General features: G+C 41.2%; 1 protein-coding gene across 2 annotated transcripts in view; it reads right to left on the bottom strand.

Moving 5' to 3' along the window:
* Positions 1-23,893, bottom strand: part of C4H4orf50 (chromosome 4 C4orf50 homolog) — a 113,069-nt gene that overhangs the window by 37,046 nt on the left and 52,130 nt on the right. For both annotated transcript variants that reach the window (XM_089777800.1, XM_075930756.2), the window contains 2 exons: positions 23,391-23,811; positions 1,755-1,885 (listed from right to left, as the gene is read on the bottom strand). In XM_089777800.1, coding sequence (XP_089633926.1) covers positions 1,755-1,885; positions 23,391-23,811 — 552 coding nt within the window. The remainder of the gene's footprint in view (positions 1-1,754; positions 1,886-23,390; positions 23,812-23,893) is intronic.

Raw genomic sequence — 23,893 nt, 5'->3', positions numbered from 1 at the left:
ATGTACATACTGTATGTTGGAGACTGTACATGTCCCTAGTGAAATCAAGAGGAGTTTTTCCATTGTCTTCAGTAAGACATAATCAAATCCTTGGTTAGGAGATTGCAATCGCAACCCTTTAAAAATTTATCAGTGAGCTCAGCTTATATATACACATGAATTTGGTGCAAACATGAATAAAAGAAATGTGTGGTAACTTATTACTCTCACAGAAACTACAGTAAAGGAGATGGGAAGACAGAACCACATCTCTTTAAAATTGATTAAGCATATAATTGCTATAGAAGAAGTATTAATATTATACCATTTTAACTACAGCCTAAAGGGAACACATACCATATACCCACAGGTCTTAAATGCATTAATCTTTGATGCAATTAGGATGATATATGTTACACAATTACAAATTGACAATGGAACAGTCTTCTCAAAAGCCACTTAAAAGGGGGGTTGTTTATAACCTTTTAAAGAAGAAAAAGGTACCATTTGGTACCAGTTAGAATTATTGAATTTATTCTTGCCAGATTACCATACAATATCTTTTTTTCAAATGATGGCAAATATAATGAAATATTCTTATAATTAAATTATATTCACCCCTTAAGCTATAGATGTACCTCATATTAAAGTTACGTGCTCTTAGTGAGGCAGCATGCTATACTGCAGAGCATCGTCTGTTATTATTGACAGTGTCTTGTATATCCTGTTAACCATGACAAATGAAATCTTTTTCTTATTGCTGTAGCATATATTTTTATTTTTTATTAGCCCTCTTTGTACCTTAGAATTATGAAGGGGGAAAACTACTTGCCACCTTCCTTCTTATGAAATGTGTTGGTGCGGGTGAGGGGACAAAACGTATCACTAAACATGGCAATTCAGCATCCAGGGAAAACCAAAGAACTGGAGCAGAGACTGAAGTACCTTGTTCCCCTAAGAAGTACTTGCCTTCCAGGTCTACAAAAGCCAGCACTGTACTGCTGATCTACTCTGCAGTTACCTAAAGGATTTCCTCAGTCTGTCACCTTGCTCAAAAATGAAATGCTCTTAACAAACTTTTAATTATTGGCAAAGCAATAATCTTGTCCCCTAATAATAAGAGGAATTGGTTTTACTTTAAAGTGCAGCAGCAGCAGCACTTTTAAACTGAAAGCATGGCCATGGCAGGAGCGCTGGGAGAGAGTTCTCCCAGCCCTCTATATAAACCACCTCCAGGAAGGGAGTAGCTAAAAGTGGTGGGAACATGGCTCCCAGGGCTGTAGCCTGGTTCACACGGGTGCTTTACAGCTGCATTTGGGGGGTGTTTTTTCCCACCCAAGCCAGAAAGTTACAGCACTGTAAAGTGCCTGCACTTCTGCAATTCATAATGACCCCTTACTATTTTTAGATTCATTCATGGGAATTTTAAGTTTAGTTAGACCCATGAAAAAGAAATATTCATGGCATTTTAAAATGTAATGCTATCTAAGGAACATCAAGGCTAATACAGGATAGAATATTTTTCTATTTGTTTTCTAAAGTAAATTCAGTAACTTGTGTATCAATAATCTTTGAACAAAAATGTCAAATCTGCCTTTGTAATAAAAATGGCTTTATGGATTTTATTGAGTGTTTATAAATCAATGTGCTGTATTTGGAAGCATCCAAAATTAACACTAAGTATATGAAACCAAAAAATTATCCATGTGAAAAAACTCCTGTTTATGATGGCACAAAGCATTTTATGTAGTGTTTTACTTTGTATTTAAACATACCCTGTATCCTGTAATGAAAGTTCCATTGCTACATCCTAATTCATCTACTACGGGTCTCTCCCAGCTAATCATCATGCTGCTTTTTCCCACAGCTTTAATAATATAGACTGAACCAACTGGAGCAGGAGGTCCTAGAGAGAAAATACAAAAATCATGAAGCAAGAAGTTTCCGTCCACCAGCTTTTGGAACTACTGACATAGCATGGCCCTATCAGTGGTGAGCTATCCTTTTCTCTCCAACAACAGCCAGGAACAGGGTATTATTTGCACACCTTTAAGAGTATAAAGTATAGAGGGTATATGGAAACTGACATGTTATGCCTTCCCCTCCTCTTATTCCAAAAATAACATATCCTCCCCACCTAACTTCAAATGGGCTCATTCACCTGGATTAAAGAGAGGTGAACCAGTTGCTCTCAATGGGACCTAATAAATAAAGTGGAACCATAGACCAAGTTTAAAATGTAGTGATGAAGTTAATACACATTTCAAGTGACTATTCAAGGGGCAGTGGCCAGGTAACATCCCTCCAGTCACAGGGAGAAAAGAAATGGGCGAGGGAGGGAGTCAGCTGGGAAACTGAGAGGAACAAATTAAATTTAATTGTCAGATAATGGAAGACCCAGCACTTCCTGGCAACCAATTTAAATCTGAATTTCAGCAAGTTCTTCACACTATACAGAATGACCAATATGGTTTAAATTGTAAGAGGCCCAAATTGTGGCTTCCTCATAAACAGGCCAGTGCCACTCTCCTGCTTTGTTAAACATTTTCACAGTGCTGCGCCATCCCTGTGTCACCAACTTTCTTGAAAAACACGCAGCTGGGTAGAAAGAAACAGTTGGTATTTGGAGCCCATTCTTGCTTTTCTTGTACACACAAAACACCAATATTAAGCAGGATCTGGTCCTTTGAAGATTTTTACTTGGCTAGAAGGAAAGTGGGTTAATCTTTATAGCTCCAATTCACCAAAGCATGTCAAGCAAATACTTCACTATAATTCAGAATGCATCCCTAGTCAGAAAAGCTCTCAAGTTGCTTTGTGCACTTAAGAATGTGCCTAAAGAATTGTGATAAACAGAGACCTATGTTTCTAGTGTTTGCTTAGTTTTTTATAATTAATTTTTATTATCATCACTATAAGTCTTATTTCTTATTTCTGTCTCAGGCAATCAGCAAAACTTTGATTGTTACTCATCTCTGTTGCTAATGATACCAATAAAATTAAAAACTACATAATCTGTAATCATGTTTATTGAAAGCTTAAGTCACTGATGTGCCATTTGATTAGTTCAATGACAGATGTTAAAGGAGACTCCCATTTAACAGTCAAGCAGTAGAAATATCAAGGAGCAAAGCAAGATGAAATAGTAGAGTATACAGTAAACATGATAATATCTGAGAAGGACAGCAGACAAACCCTCTGTGCATTAACTGAAAAAAGAGGCACTTTTTATCAGAGTAGGCCAATGCTGCACCTATCACCGTGAAAGAAAGAACTCCTTTATGCTTACGAAGGAGCAATAGTAGGTCTTGAAGATGTATTTGCATTTAAACTTTCAAGGTTTAATGTAGAACAGATAACAGAGAAGGTCAGATGAGATCATATGAAACACTAAAGCTAAGAAGCTCATACTGGATGAAAGAGAGAGTCTGAGGCTGGTTTTACCCTTGACTCTGAAATTCACTTCTCCATTAGTCTGAAACTGAATCTGAGTCAATGACCTTCAAGGCTAGTTTTAAGACCTATTTAATCACTCAGGCCTAGATCCTTGACATCTGTTCCTTCTGCTTTGCCCTGAAACAGCACAAAGCAGCTGGAGAGCTCTCCAAAAGAGGTAGCAGAGCAGTCCCATGACACAGGATTCCTAAATAATATGAAGTAGGCATAGCCTGTAGCAAATGGAGCTCAGCTGGCACAGAAAAGCCAGTAGGCCCAATCAGACTGTTACAGAGTAGTCCTCTGATCTCCTATTTACTGTTGTCTTTTCCCTCACCCTTCATTTATCATTGTCTACAATTTGTCTAACAAACTGCAAGGATTTTTGGAGGCAAGGAACTCACATTTTAACAAGGTTCATACCTTCCAACTTCAGAGGAGTTTTTCTATGAGCTATAATTTACACCAGAGCTGAACTTTATCCTTTTAAAATTTGAGAAAGGGTGTGTCAAAAAAACTGGCCTTTAAATTTAGGCCTGTAATTCTAAATGAAGAAAATTCGGGGACGGGTGCCTAAAAACATGCATTGACCATAAACAGTAGGCACAAAATTCAGTGTTCTGCTTGATGCCACTTGGAAAATTTGGCCAAAGAAGCGCACAGTTAACAATATCCACCATTGCTAGCTCCTTGCCAGAACCAAGCATACCTTCTATGCCCACAAGTGGAATGCTGCTTATTTGTGAAAGTAATTCTAGGAAGAGAAAGGATTCAGGAAATGCAAGAGTCTTCCTCTAAAATGTATCTTGCCAGTTTCCAGGCAAGAAATAAAAAAAAATGTCTCTTTGCTTTCCCCAGATACTTCTAGTGTACGCCAGCTGAATACTTAAAAACATAACGCAACCGCCTAGCTAAGCATAAATCAAGCCTCAGGGAAATTATTCCTAAAACTGCAACTTCAATAGCTTGAATGCTTTTGCCATCAATCTACCCAAAGCATGACCTTGGTACTTCTATAGATGTTGGCCTATTGATAGAGCTCAGCTCCTTAGCCTGGCTGAACTGCCTGTGTACTGATGTCTTTATTACATTTCACCTTCCTCTGTTTTTGTAGTATAACTTAAAGAGAAAGGATCTGTTCATTTGTGTGAATTATGGCTCCAGGGCAGTGGCAACAGTATTCGCACCTCGAGGCAGCTATGGGATCATGCTTTCTATTGCATGTTCTGTTTGCACAGACAATTGGAGTTCACTTGTGTAATAAGTGAAGAATGAGATGGGATCCTCACTTGTTCCCATACCCAGCATAATTAAGGAACCATTCTATTGACAGGAATTGCTGGAGTGCAGTGCCCTGTATCCATACCCTCACACACTTCAGATGCAGCCTTTTTTTAACCTGCCTTCTTAAAAGGAGGTGGATGTACAGACGGCTTAAGATTTACTATAATTAGCCTATAACCTCATGTGAATTCATTTGTGGCCTCCACTTGCCATTACACTGGACTAAAACCACATTGCACTAGGCCTTAGTGGTGAGTGAAGAAGATCAAAGCTGAACAAAACTTCAGATACAACAACTGCCACTAAAGGACCTATCCTATGCTGAATCAGCACATTTGGAAACAGTACTGGGTCTTATTATTGGCGGGGGTGGGGTTGTCTCTTGACACAGCAGTTGAGCAGCAGTAGCAAATCAATTTTAATTGAGAGTAATTCTAGGGGTAAGTTTCCAAGCAATCTGAGGCTGATCAGCCAATCTTCCTTATGGCAAATAATTAAAAAACAACATGCCTAGAATCATATGCACTTAGAGTACAGGCAGTCCCCGGGTTACGTACAAGATATGGACTGTAGGTTTGTTCTTAAGTTGAATCTGTATGTAAGTCGGAACTGGCGTCCAGATTCAGACACTGCTGAAACTGACCAGCGGCTGACTACAGGAAGCCTGAGGCAGAGTTTCTCTGCCCCGGGCTTCCTGGAATCAGCTGCTGGTCAGTTCAGCAGTGGCTGAATCAGGACACCTGGGGCAGCGCAGCTGGGGTGCTGCCGTGTTGGTCCAGTAGCACCGAGGAGCGGTGCTGCGGGACCAACCGGCAGTGCCCCAGCTGCTCTACCACAGGCGTCCGCGAGAAAAGCCTGGTCTGCTGGGGGGGGAGGGCTCACTAGCTGCACCCCCCCCCAGCAGACCAGGGAGACGCGGAGCAGCTTTTCTCACCCCGGAGGACGTGGGCGGCGGGACCGCAGCGCGTCTGGGCGGTCCCCGCCGCCCACATCCTCCGGGGCAAGAAAAGCCCTGTTCGTAAGTACGGATCCGACATAAGTCGGATCCGCGTAACCCGGGGACTGCCTGTACTAAAATACTCGTCCCCAATAATAAGGTGACCAGAATCTGAAAATGTGCGAGGAGGACACTGAGTTGACCAAAAAAAACCCATACTTGTATATGTATATAAATAATCATGTAAATAAATGATCACGATATTATAAGACAAACAGACTTAACAAAAACAATCATATAACATTAAAAACTTCAATATTTGTCGCTCTTTTAAGAAATTAAAAATCTCGATCAATTTTTTATCAATTTCGCATTCAGTCCATTGTCTTTTATTATATTGTTAATTCTTCATACTTTGTCGAACAATAAATTGTCATTTATTTTAATGCTAAATTTTTCTTTAACGAATAAAACTGTTTCAATGATTTTTATTCCATTGAATTTCTTCATTCAGCAGAATCCAATCAAACACGTACACTGGTTCATCATGCTTAGTCCAATTTTCTAGATATTCAAGAGCATTTTTATAAAAGCTCATCGCCTCTCTTGTAAATTCTTTCTTCATTCCCGGATTGCTCTCTTGTAATTTGTTTAAATTAGTAATTACAACCAATAGAAGGAAGTTGGACCCAAGACGTGATTGAAGTTGCTCCTTTAATTGTTAAATATGCAATTCCACTTCTGTAGAAGTTATATGCTCTTTTTCAATACTTTTTATAACTGACTGGAACAAAGTTGCTCGATTGTGAACAAAATACAGAGCTACTTCAGCAAATTCATTCTTTAAAAAGTTTTTCAAGATCAGTGGACGTTTTTCCAAACTTAGAAAATATGATTTTAAAGGCTTGAACAATTGCAGCACTCGTTCAATGGTTGGCATTAAAGCTAACCATCTTGTTTTCAAATATCCCAACAGTTTTTTATATTCAACTGAGGCTTCTTCGCAAAAAAAGTCTTTAATGATGTAACTCTTATAGTGAATTGTTCAAAGTGTAAATAAATTTGAGGTATCACAACTTCAACATCGATGGACATTAAGCTTGATGCTGTATTGATGGCATTAGATACAATATGGGCATTGCAACCAATTCCAATAATCGTTTTCCCAAGTAAATGCATAATTTTCTTATGAACATTTTTATTGCCTTTGCGATTTACACCGCCAAAATTAGTATTTGTGTTATCGACACACATTTCAATTACTTTATCATTCAAATTATGATTATCCACTAATTTTTTTATATGATTGGATATTATTTTAGATGTCTCACCATCAATTGCTTCCAAATTCAAAACTTTGATTTGAATACCATTTTCAAAACTGAAGTAACGAACTAACACTGGATAAAACTTTGTCTCTTCGTGGTTTGAAGCATCCAAAAGAAGTGTAAATCTAAATCTTTCTTCAAATTCTCTTGTGTGTAAGTTTGAAAAATGTTGCGAATAATAGCCTCTCCTTTAGTTCTGGCACAATGGAATTTTTTATTATAAAGTACTCTATTCAGTTTTGACTACAGTCCATGCTCCAAAAACTTTGATTGTGCATCACAGTGTGGTACGCAGTCAGACCTTCTGCAGCTGCTAAATTCTTTTCGTCTTCTCCAAATGATGTACTTCCTAAGAAGTCTGGAATTTCTGGGACATTGATGCTGATGTTAAAGAATTTTGATGTTTGTTTGATGAAACATGCTTCGTTATGCTGGATCGGCCATATACTGCCACACTGAATTCCTCCGAACAGACAGTACACTTCACTAATGAATCATCTCTTGTTTCATCCACAATTCTGATGAAAGGAAATTCCTTTTTAAAATTCTCATTGAAATGGCATTTTCTTTTCTTCGACATTTTTAGGGTTAATTGTGTCAACTAAAAAATCACATTGACATTAAATTAAAATGGCTCAAAATAAACAATAACATTTCATAAATACCCTCTAAGGGTACATCTAAACTACATGGCTCCGTCGACGGAGCCATGGAGATTTGTTTGTTCGGCAAAGGAAATGAAACCGCGATTTAAATAATCGCAGCTTCAGTTAAATTTAAATGGCTGCCCCGCTCTGCCGATCTGTTGTTTGTCGGCAGATCAGGGCAGTCCGGACGCTCCCCTGCCGACATGAAAGCCCTTTATCGACCTCCCCGGTAAACCTCATCCTACGAGGCATAACGGGGAGGTCGATAAAGGGCTTTCAGGTCGGCGCGGGAGCATCCAGACTAGCGCGCTAAGCCAACAAACAGCTGATCAGCTGTTTATCGGTTCAGTGCGGCAGCCATTTAAATTTAAATGAAGCCACGATTATTTAAATCGCAGCTTCATTTCCCTTTGCCGATCAGCCTACTCAATGGAGCCATGTAGTTTAGATACACCCTAAGTGTCCTTTTACTGCATATTAAGCCTTTTAACAGGGGTTCAACTGCAGTATAATGATACTTTAAAAACAGTGGGATATATTTTTTTGGCAAAGTAGGAAAAGAAGGACAATTTCTTTCAAAGGAGGACAAAAGGAGGACATAATTATTGGGGAAGACAAGCCCCTCAAAAGGATGACTGTCTTCCTCAAAGGAGGACGTCTGGTCACCTTACCAATAACTGCATTTCAAATGCTGGAAAAGATTACAGAGGAAATCAGGCTGAGCTATTTTTAATGCCCCCAAAAAAACAGCCATCAGAATAAAACTGGGCAAAAGAAAACAACTCAGAATCCTGGTAAAAAGAGAGAAGCCAAAATGATAATATTATATATATATATATACACACACACACACACATACAGGACTGAATACTAAACAGGGATGACTCACTATCTTTTTTCTTTTGTGTGTGCAGACTAAGCCCCTGCAGTTTCCTTGGCTGGTCTCTATCTGGCCTTGCTGCAGCATCATTTTTGCAGCAGTGTAGCACACTATGTTCCCAATGCAAAGAGTTTTTTTTACACACTCAACAATTTTACCCATTCTACTTTTCATCCTTAAGAAAGCAAATTGTTCCTCTCTAGCCACCAACCAGAAGGATTACAATTCTCAACCACTTGCTCCTCCTTCTACATGCACATGGATTTTCAGTGATGCTCAGTTCACTGAAACTAGGCCAACTGTCCAACTGTGAATATATTTCAGGCTAATACATTACTGTCCATTGCAAGTACTTATCTAAGACATTATCTGCTATAGAAATTCTGAAAGAGAGGGCTGGTAACATGTTAGAATTGTTTGCTCAATGACAGGAAATAGGTTTTCAACCTTCATTCCCCTTCTGATGTGTCATAGTGGAATTGTTCTGTTGTGGGTCTTCTGATCACTAAGCAATCAAATAAGCCCTGATGCACCTCACAGAAAAGATAAGAATGGAAAAGACGTCTGAAAATATGTTCCTGCCATCAGGTTAATTCTATGAGAAACATGGTATTAGCCATTGACCATCCCAAGTGTTAAGGCAGCAGTTTCCCCTGAGATAAAAAAGGAGGTTCCATAAAGTTACTGATCTGTCTCCACCCATCATAATCCCAAACCACAGGCAGAAATCTCCAGATTAAAAATTAGGTATAGAAATAAAGTAAAATTTTCGTAAGAGTCCAAGTCACTTAGGACTTAAATTACATTTTCAAACGTGACTTACAAACTAACTAAAAGGAAATAGGACTTCGGCACATAAGTCACGTTTGAAAATGGAATTTAGGCATTTAAAAAAAAATACTCATAAGCCACTTTGTCAATCTATTATGTTTATCTGATTTGTACAGCGTGCCATTTCGTGGCAAGGTACAACCACTTTCAAGCATATTTTATGAAGGGAAAATATCATGAGATGTTTTACATAGACATGCCCAGAATTATGGAAGGGGATCTCCTTGAGTGAAAAATAACTGAGTGCAGTCTCTGACTCGAACAGAAACACATTTCTAAGTGGTCCAACGTAATCTATTATTTTGCATTTAGAATTTAGCAATTTCATTTCATTGCTAAAACATAATTTTCTATGTAACAGTTTTGCAAATTATCTCTCACAAGACTTCACAGCTTTGCTGCCCATAACAGAATTGTAAAGCCAAATAAAAAACAACAAAGGAAAAGGAGAGCATTTACAAGATATATGTCAGTCAAAACATATATATTTCAACTAGGATTTGAAATGAGATGGAATGGAAGGATACAGGATAGCTGCTTCAGACAACAAGAATTGCATGGGAGAAGGTTCTCATACCCATGGACACAAGCTTATGTGGCCAGAATTTGGGAAATAAGAGAGAGGTAGGAAAAGGTTAAAAGAGACAGAAGGCCTGTAGGATGACCAGGCATGAGTCTATGCAGGATTTTAAAATCAAAAGGCATGTTAGAACTGAAATGAATGAGGCTTCAGCTGACATTTTCTCATGTCGCACTGAAAGGTGAGTTGTCTGAGTTCATGTGATAATGCTTCTTTGCATGTCTGAGAAGGGCAAAGAGTGGGTGCTTTACATCTATTAGAAAGCCAGTCACACCACAAACTGCAGAAAAGGAGATTTATGTACTAAACAACTCTAAATGTAATTTACACATTTTTTCTTTTTCATATGCATCCTTCTGTTGGTTAGTTATTAAGATCTGTATATAATGGTGGAGTCAGAAGGAAACTTCCACTGTGTGCAGATTATTCCACTGCACAGTTTCTTGAACCATTCTGTGAAGCATCTGGTAACAGGTATTGGCAGTGACAGGACATGAGACTAGATGGGCCACTGGTCTGAGCCAGTATGGCAATTTCTGTTCTTATAGGACACATGGAAAGCAGGACATGGGTACCTCTCCTCCCAATCTCTGTTTTAAGGAGTTGTTCCCAATATGAAAAACATTGATCTAACAGACTATTCTTTTATTCTAATCAATTTGATATTTAAAAATATTTCTACTTCAGTGAGATGTCTTGTATTTTACAGACGCAATGGCCACCTATCTAGATGGAAGAATAAAGACTCAAAATACAGCGAAGACTAATCTGTACCCAATATCTTTCTCTGCCACGCACCTGAGACATCTAAATGTAAGTCTGTACCTGGGGCATGGGAGGGAAGTATTTTGTTCCAAAAATTAAGAAATCTGCTTGGGGAATCTGAGCAAATCATAAATAAGAGATGAACTAAGTGCAACATCTGCGTCAAATGTAATAATACACACTCCGTGTGGATGGATCTGTTGCCCTCTGGTTTGAAAGAAATTGAACAGATTGCTTAGAAATATATAAGTCCCATTTTCCTTAGTGCAAGGAAGCAAATTCCATTCAGATGAAAGACAAAAAGTATCATCTGGTACAATTTACTCACAGAAGGTCTTTTCTCTACTGATCACTCAATTTACAAGAGGGTTTTCTGTGGCCAAGTGCCCCATGCAGAGAGAGAGAGAGAGTGGTAGAGCCCCATTTGACATTCACTCATTCAAAACACAACACATATAAAGGCTTCCCCAGTAAGAGATTGATATCACCTGAAAGGGGAAAAAAAGCTTCTTTCAATATGTCATCCTCATGGCAATATCAAAAGGACACAAAACCCATTGCAGAATGAGCATCAGCCAGAACAATGTCTAGATAGGTCCTCAAGGTGGTCTGGCTGGATACTTAGCTTATGTCCATCACTGACCATGTTGTCATGACATTCACACTTTTGGCAACCATATGTGCACTGTCCTTGTAGGATAATTTCTTGGTAAATATGCTTCAGAATTCATTGGTCTTCCGTCCTACTGTGTCCATACCAAAAAAGCCACCAAAACTGAACCAGTGTTCAGGGAGATAGTTACTGGTTTTGGCTTCAAATATCCTTATTCTTAATCATATCCTGCCACTAATATTGAGCAGCTCAATAAGATGATGAGAATCAAAAGCAGAGACAGTGTCACCATGGTTCTACAGATCTGCAGTTTCACAGCCAAGCATAATGTCACAATGTCCGCATGGAGGCCGCCCAATGGCAGTCAATTGAACACCATCCAATATGTTCATTTGTTTAAAAACTTGCAGTCTGTACAACTTCCCTTAACTCTGGTTAAAGGTTACATTTCCTGTGTGAATTGTCCATTCCAGAGCTCACAGTGCACACTTTTTTAAGCAGTGCTATTGAGAAAAACAAACCCTTAGTATCCATAAGTCAAACCCTGGAGTCCTTGCTCAGCTGGCTTTATTATGTACACTTCAGTGGGAACTTCCCTTAATAAGGAGACCAAGTGCTAGCCCTAATATAAATTTGTAACTCAGTTAATTCATTTAGGGGCATGATTTTCAAAGGCACAAAGGGCATTTAGGCAACCAGCTACCATGAAAAGTCAATGAGGCCTGGGCATTTTTAATACTGTAAAACTATTTCTCTGTAATTGAAGCCTTAAGATTCATTTTCTTATGTTTATTAACATTTATCTCTTGTCTTATTTTTCTTGGTTTTCTTTAGCCTGGAAGTTTACTACTACACAGGTCCAGCCTTTAGCTGACAGCCACCCTGGGCCTCTGAGCAGGATGGACAGCCCAAGTCTGTGCTCCTGGAAGAGGCAGAGCTGGGGCAGCCAGTCTTTACCACTGAACAGAGCACACCACACCAGTCATCCTCCTCCTCTCCCTCGCCTCCCGCGACCTTAGAGCTGTTTGGAGTGCACAGCAAGGTGCCCTGGTGGTGATTTAAAGGAGCCGGGGCTCCAGGTGCCACTGCTGCCACAGGGCCCTTTAGAATCACTGGGCCCTGAGACAACTGCCTTGTTTGTCCAGCCACCCCATTGGCGGGCCTGGATGAGGACAGCTATATGAGAACAGCTGTGGCTGAGTGAGAGAATGAGAAGAAATGCATTCTGTCTGACTGAGTCACGTAACACAGCTCTGCCCTCAAGTCCTTTAGTTTAACAATTCTAAAATACAAGGGACCCCACTCTTTCAGGAAATGAAGAGACACAAGAGTCAAGAAAGTGAAAATGAACTGAGTACCAATAACATTAACCATGGCTCTGAGCCCTTCATAAGAATGCTCAATCTAATAACAAAAGTGCTCACTGGAACTGATACACATAAATTGCGATTTCAATGGTGTCCCACCACCATGGGTATGTCTAGACTACATGCCTCTGTCGCCAGAGGCATGTAGATTAGGCTACCAGACATAGTAAAATGAAGCGGCGACCTGGGTGGTCGACAAATACCTTTGATGTCGACACCCGCGCGTCCAGACTATCGCGCTGAGCCGACAAACAGCTGATCAGCTGTTTGTCGGCTCAGCGCGGCAGCCATGTAAATTTAAATGAAGCGGCGATTATTTAAATCGCCGCTTCATTTTACTATGTCTGGTAGCCTAATCTACATGCCTCTGGTAACAGAGGCATGTAGTCTAGACGTACCCCATGGTATCATGGGTAAGACCAACAGGCAAGCTACATAGGAGTGCACAATATGTTCCTCCAAAAGTTCAGGAAATGAAGAGATTAAATGACAGACAAGGGTAAGGTATGGTAGGAGGGCTGTTATACATATGGGACCCAATGTATTAAGCATGTTGATGGAAATGGGATTGTTTGAACTGGTCTGAAGGGCACTGCCTCAGATTCAGCCTCTAAGTTTCCAAGGTGTGTGAGGAGAGATAGAAAACAGAAATATTATGGTTTGGTTTAAAAGAGAACACAGAAATAGTCAAGTCACAATTCAACAAAGAATTCAAATCTACTACTCCATGCCCAATAATTAAACTATATGGAGGAGATGGTGTGACATCTTTTGGGATTCAAGTTGGTTTGGGGAACAAAACCTGAGTTCCTTCATTTTGAAAAGGGTTGGTGTCTACCTTCAACACAATTACCACTGCACAATAATAACAGTACAATTACTTTATTTACAAAGTGCCTCACTTCCAAGGCACAGACAAGCAATTTAAATATAGTCCTTTTAAAACAGAAAGGAAAGAGCTTCTCCTTTTCTGGAGAATTTGGATGTCTTTTTCATTTACTGCCATTATCTGAGGTGACCAGTTCTTTTACTCATGGCAGAACAAGTATGAAATTGAAGACTGTGTTTTCTCAATATTATTATTCTCTCCTCAGCGCCCATCTTACCATTGTGTGCAGGCAGGCTCATTGCAGACACACATTTTTCTGGTGATTTGTAGGAATAGGAGAGATAATTTTTATTCTGAAATTGTAGAGGCGACTTCCCCTCCCTCTGCTTAGGCGCCACCAAAGACATGTATCAACCAGCTTCATTCTCTTTTTAATAGCTGCTTATTCAATTAAGAAGCTTGGGAATTAAGGGAATTAGGAGGACACAAAGTAGGCCTATTGACCCCAATATGAAGAAAACTCATGCTTAAACAGCCTCATCTCATAGAAGAAAGCTAGGGAGAAAGTCTACTTAACTACAAAAAGTCTGACTTAATCTTTCCATATATTTAATACATCCGTTTATACACTGTTCTTCTGCCTTGTGTAGCAGAGCTATTTAATATTCTGTAAAAGGAAATATGTGCTCAGATCGCAGTTAAATGGTGAGTTTGTCTTCTTGCGCATGGGCTCACAAGCCTTAGTGCAGCTGTTAGAGGTGACAGATGCCCATTGCTTTACTTGAATGTGCACTTATTCTTTGACCTTCTTTCCATGAAGAGAACCTCTCTTGGGTATGGATAGTTGAAGAGCTCTCCCTACATATATGAGCATTTCACATAACTGTAAGACATTATTTACCCATCAACGCCTACAATAAAATCAATGCAGCTCATTAGCATCAAAATGAAGGCAGAAACATATGGCTAACCTGAACCAAAAGGACACAGGCAATCCCATTAGACCTCAGGCAAACCTCACAAAGGGACCAATTCTCAAATAATAGACAGCATAAGGATGAAAAGCTGGTAACAAATACAAACAACAAGAAAACTTGGATAGGGCTCCAAAATGCTATTTGTTAGCTATATCTACACAGGAAGGATAGTCCAGTGGATATGGCAAAATCCTTGGGTTTGGGAAGCCTGACTTCAATTCCCTACTCTGCCACAGACTGCCGAAGTTACTATGGGCAAGTCACTTAGCCTCTTGGTCCCTCAGTTTCCACTCTGTAAAAAGAGATCAAAGCATGGCCCTACATCACAAGAGTTTGGGAAGGATAAATACATTAAAGATTGTAAGGCACTCAGGTAGTACGGCAATGTGGACCATCTAATTACCTAACAGTTATATTTAGCATCCCCATGGGCATCCCATTTTACCTGTAGACAACTTCACTATCCCTCCACCCCCAGGCCAAGTTCCAGCATCCATCAAAGATACCCACCTTTATGGGGATCACAGCTAGGAAAGGAGTACAAGAGAACTGTGAAGATGACAGAGATGTACAGAACTCAGACACACAACCACCCCATCCAACACTTTTTCCTATGTAGCAAATCATATAAGAGGGAAAAAATACCATTAATCATTAGCAAAGCTTTGACCATAAAGAGCCATACACCACTGGAGTCATCCAACTGCTGCCCTAACTCTAGCTTTTTGCATCCTGCTCACCAGAAGGGACTGCCTGAACCCAGTTGTAAGTGAAGGTGGGAAAGCAGAGAGGCAGCAGCACACAGCACATGGTTAGGACAGTGGAGAGCAATACAAGCTGGCTAAGCCCTGCCTTTCCTGCTGCTTTGCAGATAGAGTGGAAGGTTGGACACGAGAGAAAGAATTTCTCATGGTTCCTGAGGTTCTGAGAAGTGTGACAAAAAAAGGGAGACTGAAATAAGGGCTTCCCAGATGAAGAAGCTTTTACCAGCCAATAATGAATGTGAGGCCTTGGCCTTTCAGGCACTCTTACTAGCATCTAAATAAAAACAGTAAAAACACAAGGAAGGTGAAAGTATGGCAATCTCCCCAGCACAATATTATGAGCTAGAGCTTCTCCCAGGAGCCTGCCAGGGCCTGGAGAAGGTGGGCGCCTTCCTGGTCCAGGGTGGAGATCACGGACCTTATTCAGCTTTGGGGGGGATGTCCCCAACATCCATTATCTCTGCACTAGATGGAGGAATGCGGCCGTCTATGGCAGGATAGCTACCAGCCTGGCCACCAAAGGCCATATCTGAACCCAGGAGCAGGTTTGCATGAAAATCAAGTTGATCCAGCGAGACCCCCCAACCCTGAGCCCTAAGCTTCCCCTCGCTTCCCCCTTCCAGCTCCCTTCTCCCAGGTTTCCCCATCCCCTCTCTTCTCCCTTCTCCTGCCTTCTTTTCCCAGTCTCACCAGAGTTTCATTCCCTCCCCTCAGTTTTGTTAAATAAATAGAGTTTGTGTTCATGAAAATACATGTATTTTATTTGACATCAGGAATGGGGATTAGAGAGGGGTAAGTGGAAGGACGTGAGGGAGGAATAAGGCACAAGCCCCCAGTGCGGCAGACCAGGGAGGCTCTTAGTGCTCCTCAGGGTGGAAGCTCTCCCACAGGGCCTCCAGGATACTGACAGCCACCAATGGATCTCCTGGATGGCAGCCTGCAGAAAGTGCTGCCAGGCTCGCAGCAACATGTCCAAGAGAAGCACCAGAGTGCCCAAGGGTGGCTCTGGCTCCATGTTGCAGAGTGCTATGGTGTCCTGAGTGAGGGCAGCCAGAGCATGCAGAGACAAAATGCTTTGCTGTCCCTCATCGAAGTAGACAAGCAAGCAGGGAAACCTAAGAACTGGCTGTCCAGGGGGGTCCCTTTAAGCACAGACCTCAGATAGCCTCAGGCAGCAGCCCCACACAGTAAGTCCTGACCTGTTGCCCTGCTGGAACTGGTTCCGGCCAGCCTTAAATGCAATTCAGAGTCCACTCAGTGTGGACACGCTATTTCAAAATGCATTTTGTGTGTAGATGTGTTATTTCGAAATAAGCTGTTTCAAAATAAATATTTCGAAAGAACACGGTAGAGTAGACATACCCTTAGTCTATAAGGTGCCACAGGACTTCTCGTTGTTCTTGCTTACTGGTTAACACCAGTCCATAAAAGGCTATTAGCCAGGGGATAAAATGGTGTCCTTGGCCTCTGTTTGTCAGAGGCTGGAGAGGGATGGCAGGAGACAAATCGCTTGATCATTGTCTTCGGCACCTGGTGCTGGCCACTGTCGGTAGACAGGATACTGGGCTAGATGGACCTTTGGTCTGACCCAGTACGGCCGTTCTTATGTATGTAACACTCTGACTAGGGCTTAGGCCAGACTATACTGACACTTGTACTAGAAGGCAACAATCTTGCAAACACTGTGCTTCATCATGCCAAGACATCTAGGATCAAGGCCACAGAAAGGACAATTGTAATCTCCCCAGCACAATATTATGAGCTAGAGCTTCGGAAACAGGCAGTTTTCTATTCTAGCACCTTCTGTCATCCTATTTATTCCCCTGGAGAATAAGTTGTTTCAACAGAAAAAAACTAAAATCAAAGCTACCAGCTGGCTGACCTGATGAGACTATAGATGTAAAAACAGATGTAGGAGTTTCTTGACTTAAGAAGGCCTTTAAGGAAAGAACTGCACTGTAGAAATCTTGCTACATACTTCATCTGGCTTTGATAAGTGGCTTTAATACTAGTCGGCTTTAAGGCCTAAATGAAAAAAGCTCCAAGGAGAAATTAAATTGGTGTCTTTCTATAGCAGGAATGATGCCACAAAATACATATACTTTATTAAGGACTGAAGAAATATGTTGTATAGACCTGAAATATAGGGGTCCAAATTCTCACTTATACCAACACCAACTAAAAGTAAGTTCACTAACTCCATTTCTTCACAGATCTGATGGACTCAAAGGAGGATTTGACCCATAGCTTTCTTATGCAAATGACCTTACACAAAATATAAGATATGCAGGGCATGAGGACAGAAGATAATCCTTAGCTATAATAGAATGTAATATTCATTTTGCGGGAACTCAAAGTCCCCAAGTGAAGTTGGAGTAGATGCTGGCATAACTTACTGCTTTTGTAATGAAAGCCATGAGTTTTGCCATCTTGTCTCCTTTCAAAGATTCTCCAGATCCTCCTCCTCCCCCAGAGGGGATTCCTTGTCTTCCAAAGTGATACACAGACCAGTAAGGGAATTAACGACATTACAACTGGGGCATTATTGTTTATGGGAAAACTATTTAATGTCTTTTTGAGGGGGTTCTAAAAATGTTATTGGTAATCATTCTAATTTTCCTTTTATGACACTTAGTACACTAAGGGTACCTGGAGTTACAAGTGGATGGATGTGAAATATAGTTTGGATAATATTTTTTAAATAAGCCTAAGGTGGTTGTTTTAAAAAATATGCAGCATATGCAGAATTCATGATGGCAATGTTTACGGATTTTATTGACATTCTTTTACAATGACTTTCATAGCTCATTTGTGGTCTGGCAAGATATGTTTTGTGCCTTTTTAATTTGTAGGAAAAGAAAATCGATAGGAAGGGAAAAAGATAGGATCTAGATATGATTAGTGAAGCTTAGAGACAAAATGGGAGAAAGCATCTTTAGGAATATTGCTTTTTCTTTTACTCATAAAGTTCCTTTTTCAGCATTGGAAGAAAGTGAATGCTTTTTTACTATTCTCACTCAACGTCTGTGAACACTTTATTAATGAGAAAACAATATACAGTAAACTTCCGATAATCCGGCACCTTTAGGACCCAGGGGGTGCCGGATTATCAGATATGCCAGAGTACCAGAAGGGGGGCTTATGTAGGGTCGAGGGGGGGAGGGTGTTGGCGGGGAACTGCGCAGCATGGGAGAGGGTGGTGCTGCGGGACCAACCCGACAGCACCCCAGCTGCTCTGCCGCTGCTGAAACTGACCAGCGGCTGACTTGGAGAAGCTGGGGGCAGAGCAGCTCCAATTGTCCGGCTGGCCGGAGCACTTCCAGGTTCCAGTTGGTGCTGGACTATCAGGAGTGCCGGACCACTGGATGCCAGACAATTGGAGTTTTACTGTACTTCATGTTATATGTAAATGCTACTGCTTTTTAAAAAAAGTTTGCCCTTAAAATTAAATGCCTTGGCTTTAAGACTGGGAATCTCAAGCATCTCAGTCTCAAAATATGCACGTGAACACTCACTACGAAAGGCACTATCAATCCAATTTATTTGTTTTCTGCAATCTTGTGGGTGAATTCTTTTTGTATGCAAGAATTTGCATGGGGAATGAAAGTCTTGTGAATCTATATGCAGCTTCATGCTGAAAGTGTTGGCATGGTCATATCGAATTCATTTTCCTTCTGTTCATAAATGTTTTGATCATGCTGCTTGACCACTCACAAACCACAATTAACAAACAGAGAATCACTAAAGACTTAAATGAAACAGTGTGAAAACAATCCATGTCCACACATTCATGTAATCAACTTTATTATTTTCCCAGTTCTGATGTTTATTGAAATTAGTCACATCGAATAATTTATTCTTTTCTTAATATTAATAAGCCATTAATGTATTCTATATGAACAATTCACCAAGCCTTAGTGATAAACTCAGAGTCCCAGAGGGCCTCAAATTGGCAGGACACCAAATATATGGACCATCTGGTCCGAGATTGACACCGAGTACAGCTAGCTTCTATACATAATTATTATATTTAAAGAATCTGAAGGACTTGGCTTGTTGATGTAACACATTCTCTAGCCTTTATTCTTACAGATAGGTACACCTGATCTATCATTTCTCATTCATTTGGGTACTACGCAGGAGAGGGATGGTGTGGCTACACTGGCATGAATTTCCGGAAATGCTTAAAACGGAATACTATTCTGTTTTCAGTTTTTCCGGAAAAGGAGCGTCTACATTGGCAGGCAGCTTTTCCTGAAAAGCCCTTTTTCTGGAAAAGTGTCAGTGGCCAATGTAGACGTGCTTTTCCGGAAAAGAGCCCCGATCGCCATTTTCGCGATCGGGGCTTTTTTCCGGAAAAGACTACTGGGCTGTCTACACTGGCCCTTTTCCGGAACAATGTTCCGGAATAAGGACTTATGCCCGAGCAGGAGCAGAATAGTTTTTCCGGAATAGCGGCTGATTTTGTACAGTAAAGCATCGTTGCTTTTCCGGAAATTCAAGGGCCAGTGTAGACAGCTCGCAGCTTATTCCGGAAAAGCGGCTGATTTTCCGGAATAAGTGGCCCAGTGTAGACACAGCCTTGGTGTTTAAAAGAAATGTTTATCAGAATCTATCACACTACTAAAGGATTTACCTGGCATTGCCCATGTCCTTGTGGGGGCTCAGGGCAGGGCATGCAGCAATCAGGGCAGGGTGCTGTAAGTTGTGGGGTGATTGAAGGAAGGTGTGTATGGGGGGGTGAAGGAGTCAGAGCAAGAGATAGGGGGCTCAGAGTAGGGGGTGGAAGGTGTAGGAGGGCTCAGGGCAGTTGTGTGTTCAGGAACCAGGGCAGGGAGGCTCAGGGCAGGAGGTTTGAAGGTATGGGGGGGGGGCTTCCTGAGGCTGGGAAGTGGGAGAGGTTTACCAGGGCCACCTGTGGTGGTGGCACTGCTCCAGTTACAGCTCCTCCTAGGGGCACGAGTAGCACTGCTCTGGTGGCTCTTCCTAGGATGGGGGTGTTGCAACTCCTCCCTGAAGGCTGGGGCTTCACTACCCAGACCCCCTGGTTGGCGGTTCCTGGAGGGAGGCTGTCCAGCTCCCTCGGCCAGCCAGCCTTCCTGCTCACTCGGCAGCTGCTTGGTGGGGCTGGGTTGGTCTGCCTGGTCCCCACCCACAGTGGCTCCTCGGAAGACGGGGGCTGGGCTGCTCAGTCCCCCACCTCCACTCACAGGGAGGGGCTGGGACCAGGTTCCTCCCCTCTGTTGTCTCCTCACATGGGGAGCGGAGCCAGGGACTGTAGTTCCCATCTCCCCCCCCCCCAATCATCTTTTCACAGGGGATCCAGGCCATAGTTTCTGAATCCTCCAGCATCTCCTGGGAAGGGGCTGCACTGCCCAGCCCCAGATGTAGTCCTGGGGGGGCTGCAGTGGCAGGGCCAGTGGCAAATGGGGCTCTCCCTTCCATTCAGCACTGGGGCTAAGTGTGAGGTGGGCAGTCACTTACTTGGTCCGACGGCTGGCAAGATGGCAAGCCCCGATCCCAAATGGCCACTGTTTTGCTTGTGTGGCTACTCCCCTGCGATTACTCTGCAGCATAGCTGTCCCTCCAATCAGCCCCCTCCCTTTCCATGTTATGTCACATCCCATTTTCCTGGCACAACCGAACGCTGACCTACCTTTAACTTAGGATAAGAGGAAGTGGCATACCAAATTTAGTGGTTCTATCTCTTACCATTTAGGAGGAGTCCTTAAACAGACTCATGGATGGACGGACTGACAAACAGATGCACATTTCTAAAATATATCGAGATATATATACTGGTGCGCATATGCAAAACATTCTCCAGTAAGTAGCCCTGTTCACACAGGTATTCCTAACAGGGATGTTAAAACCATTAACTGGTTAAACAGTAGCACTTACCTGGTTAACCGTTTAGACACAGTACCTGCCACCCAGCCCAGAACTTGGCACCACCACAGCTGTGAAATCCTGCCACTGGTCCCGCCACAGCTCTGGGGTCCCGCTTTCTACTCTGTTGGCCCTTCTGCGGCTGGGTCTGCTCTGGCCTGAATCAGCTGGTCACTGGAGGAGTTCCCCAGCAAGGGCTGGTTAAATAGTTAACTGGTAAGGGTAAGCATAGTGGTAAGCCTTCATGTTTACCAGTTAACTGTTTAACATCCCTAATTCCCAATGATTGCTCATAAGATGGGCCCTGTGATGAAGCCAATCTTCTTATGTAGTAACATGTTTAATATACCTATAGATTAAATTTATGAGTAAATATCCATCTCCCATCAGGAAGGCAAAATTTCAGTAAAAATGACTATTAATATACTTTATCATTTTACATCCTGTCGTTTTTAAAATATACACACGTTCCCATGATGAAAGCTTGTTAGCATTAAGCAAGACAATTTACTAGCTGTTTGCATCTATAGAATTGTTGGCTAAACATTAGAAATTGCAGGCTAAGATGCCATAGTGCTATTCTGACCATCAGCAGCAAGAGTCTGAGGTTTGCAGCCCCAACGGGGGAGAGGGAGTGTCTTATCTATCTGGAGAGCATGCTGAGATATTGTTCTGCTTTTCCCTTGGCAGCTGGTGCACATTTATTATAGAAAGCGCTGACCAAGGACCAGTCTGATTATTGCCATGTATAATTGTACCCTTACCGCCCCACGCAAAAACCAGATGCTTCCCTGTGAAAATATAGCCCTTGTGCATGTTTGTTAAGGTGTCCTCGCTGCAAGTCAATGCCGAGCATTTCTGATCTCTGGAGGACAGAATAGCAAGCAGAATACTCACCTGCTGGGCCAAAAGAATCATCAACCAGCTCAGAAAAGAAAAGTGTGTAATTGATATACGCCATAATGGGTACTTGACTCGTCAAAAAAAAATCCTGTTTTAAAAAATACAGAAGGACAGTTCCTTTAAATCTCCTGAACTGGTTATACAATAGAGAATTTCCACCAGTCATGGGCTGATGAAAACTCAGTATAATCCAAGTCTCCAGTGGCTTTGGCATTTTTACCACAATGTTCGTGGTTTAAGGCGCTAAAAATGATGTGAACTGGTGACACTGCTGGTGGGATTGTTTTCCTAAAATGCATGTGGAGTAGACAACATCTAATACAGGCTTTTATCATTTTAAATGTTGTTCCTTATAAAATAAAGCTTTCCATGTAGCAATTAAAACCACTCCACTGAATCATTTAATCCTTATGAAAGTCCTAAGATTATCATCCTACAAAGCATATATTATCTTTTTAAATATCATATGTTCACTGTTCACAAACTTTGATTCTGAGAACCAGGTTCCTCCATTACTGACTGATTTGTGGGTTTCTGTGCTTGTGTGGTGCTATCCTCAACTAAGAATAAAGCACAAGAGAAAGAGACTACATTGCATAGATGATACAACAGGCTTACCTTAACATATGTGGATGAAGCCATCACTTACACCAGATTGCAATCTCTTTTATTCATGATGATGAAAAGTTACTCTCACCAGTACTCATATTTTAGTCAATAGGACTACATGGGTGAGCAAATTTTCCAATATGAGTAAGGGGCATCCAATCTGGTTCTTAGGAATCAACTTAAACAGCATATTTTTCAGATCCCTAGCCCTTCTTTATCATTCAGCTAAACAGAAAAGTGTATAATTTAGAATACACCGACAAGAAACAAAACTGCCTTTCATAAAACCAATGTCAGTTATGTATTTTCTTAAATTCCAAGGAAACAATCATTAAATAAATACTTTCCTGTAGTATTTTCCTTAGTACATTGAAACAAAGGGCTATAAAAATAACCATGAAACTGATTTAAGTGATTTTCACATTTGAAACAGAAAGAAGTAAAAAGTAGTAAATTAACAGCACAAAGAAAATTAGACAGCAAATTGGTGATGAAAATTCTGTAGGTTTGGATACTCTGTGGTGTTATTAGCAGGATTGGTAACAAAATGAAAGATATATGTTGGTAGAATGTTATTTGATTAGTAAAATTTTTGTTTTCAAATACGTTTTCTGGACACCTCTAGTCATTAGTAACACAGGTCAGAAAAATTATTTGTTTAAAATAGATTATTTTAAAGTTGGCATGTTCCCTTAGTCCGTGTCACAGACAACAGACACAAAAGATTAATATTTGTGTAACAATGGGAAAATCAGGTGGTTAAGGGTTTTTACCTTGTCTTATTTCTGTGGCTTTTACTCTTTCCAGGACAGCTAAATTCTCCCCTGCAGGATTCTGACTTTTATTACACGCTGACAACACGTCTGACAAATAGCTTCTTGCTGCAGTAGCTGAGGTTGAACCATCTGGTTTTTCTCTTGAGATCCATGTGTTATTCACAATGACATTTTTCTTTCCCTTTCCCTGGAGAACAGCACCTGCATGCTGATTTTCTGCATGGTTGTGGAATGTGTCATCAAATTTAGACAGCTGGCCCCTCCCATTTATGGGATGGAAAGAACTCCTGTCTGAAAGTTGCGGTGAACTGGTCATTTTTGAGAGTACAGGCAGGGAAGCCACATTTTGGACTGGATGAGAGGCAGAGAAATTGCAATGTGCCTTCAGTTTTGAATTGGAAGACGCAAATGAAGGTATCTGAGAAGGACAGAGAAGAGTATTGTAACTTTTGAATATTCACAACTACAAAAAGGCATCAATCAAGATACAGAAAACAGAC

Source organism: Pelodiscus sinensis, chromosome 4, assembly GCF_052426305.1.
Source record: "Pelodiscus sinensis isolate ZL-2025 chromosome 4, ASM5242630v1, whole genome shotgun sequence".
Classification (NCBI taxonomy): Eukaryota; Metazoa; Chordata; order Testudines; family Trionychidae; genus Pelodiscus; species Pelodiscus sinensis.
The sequence above is the reverse complement of the archived record's forward strand: the minus strand, read 5'-3'. Positions and strand labels throughout refer to the sequence as shown.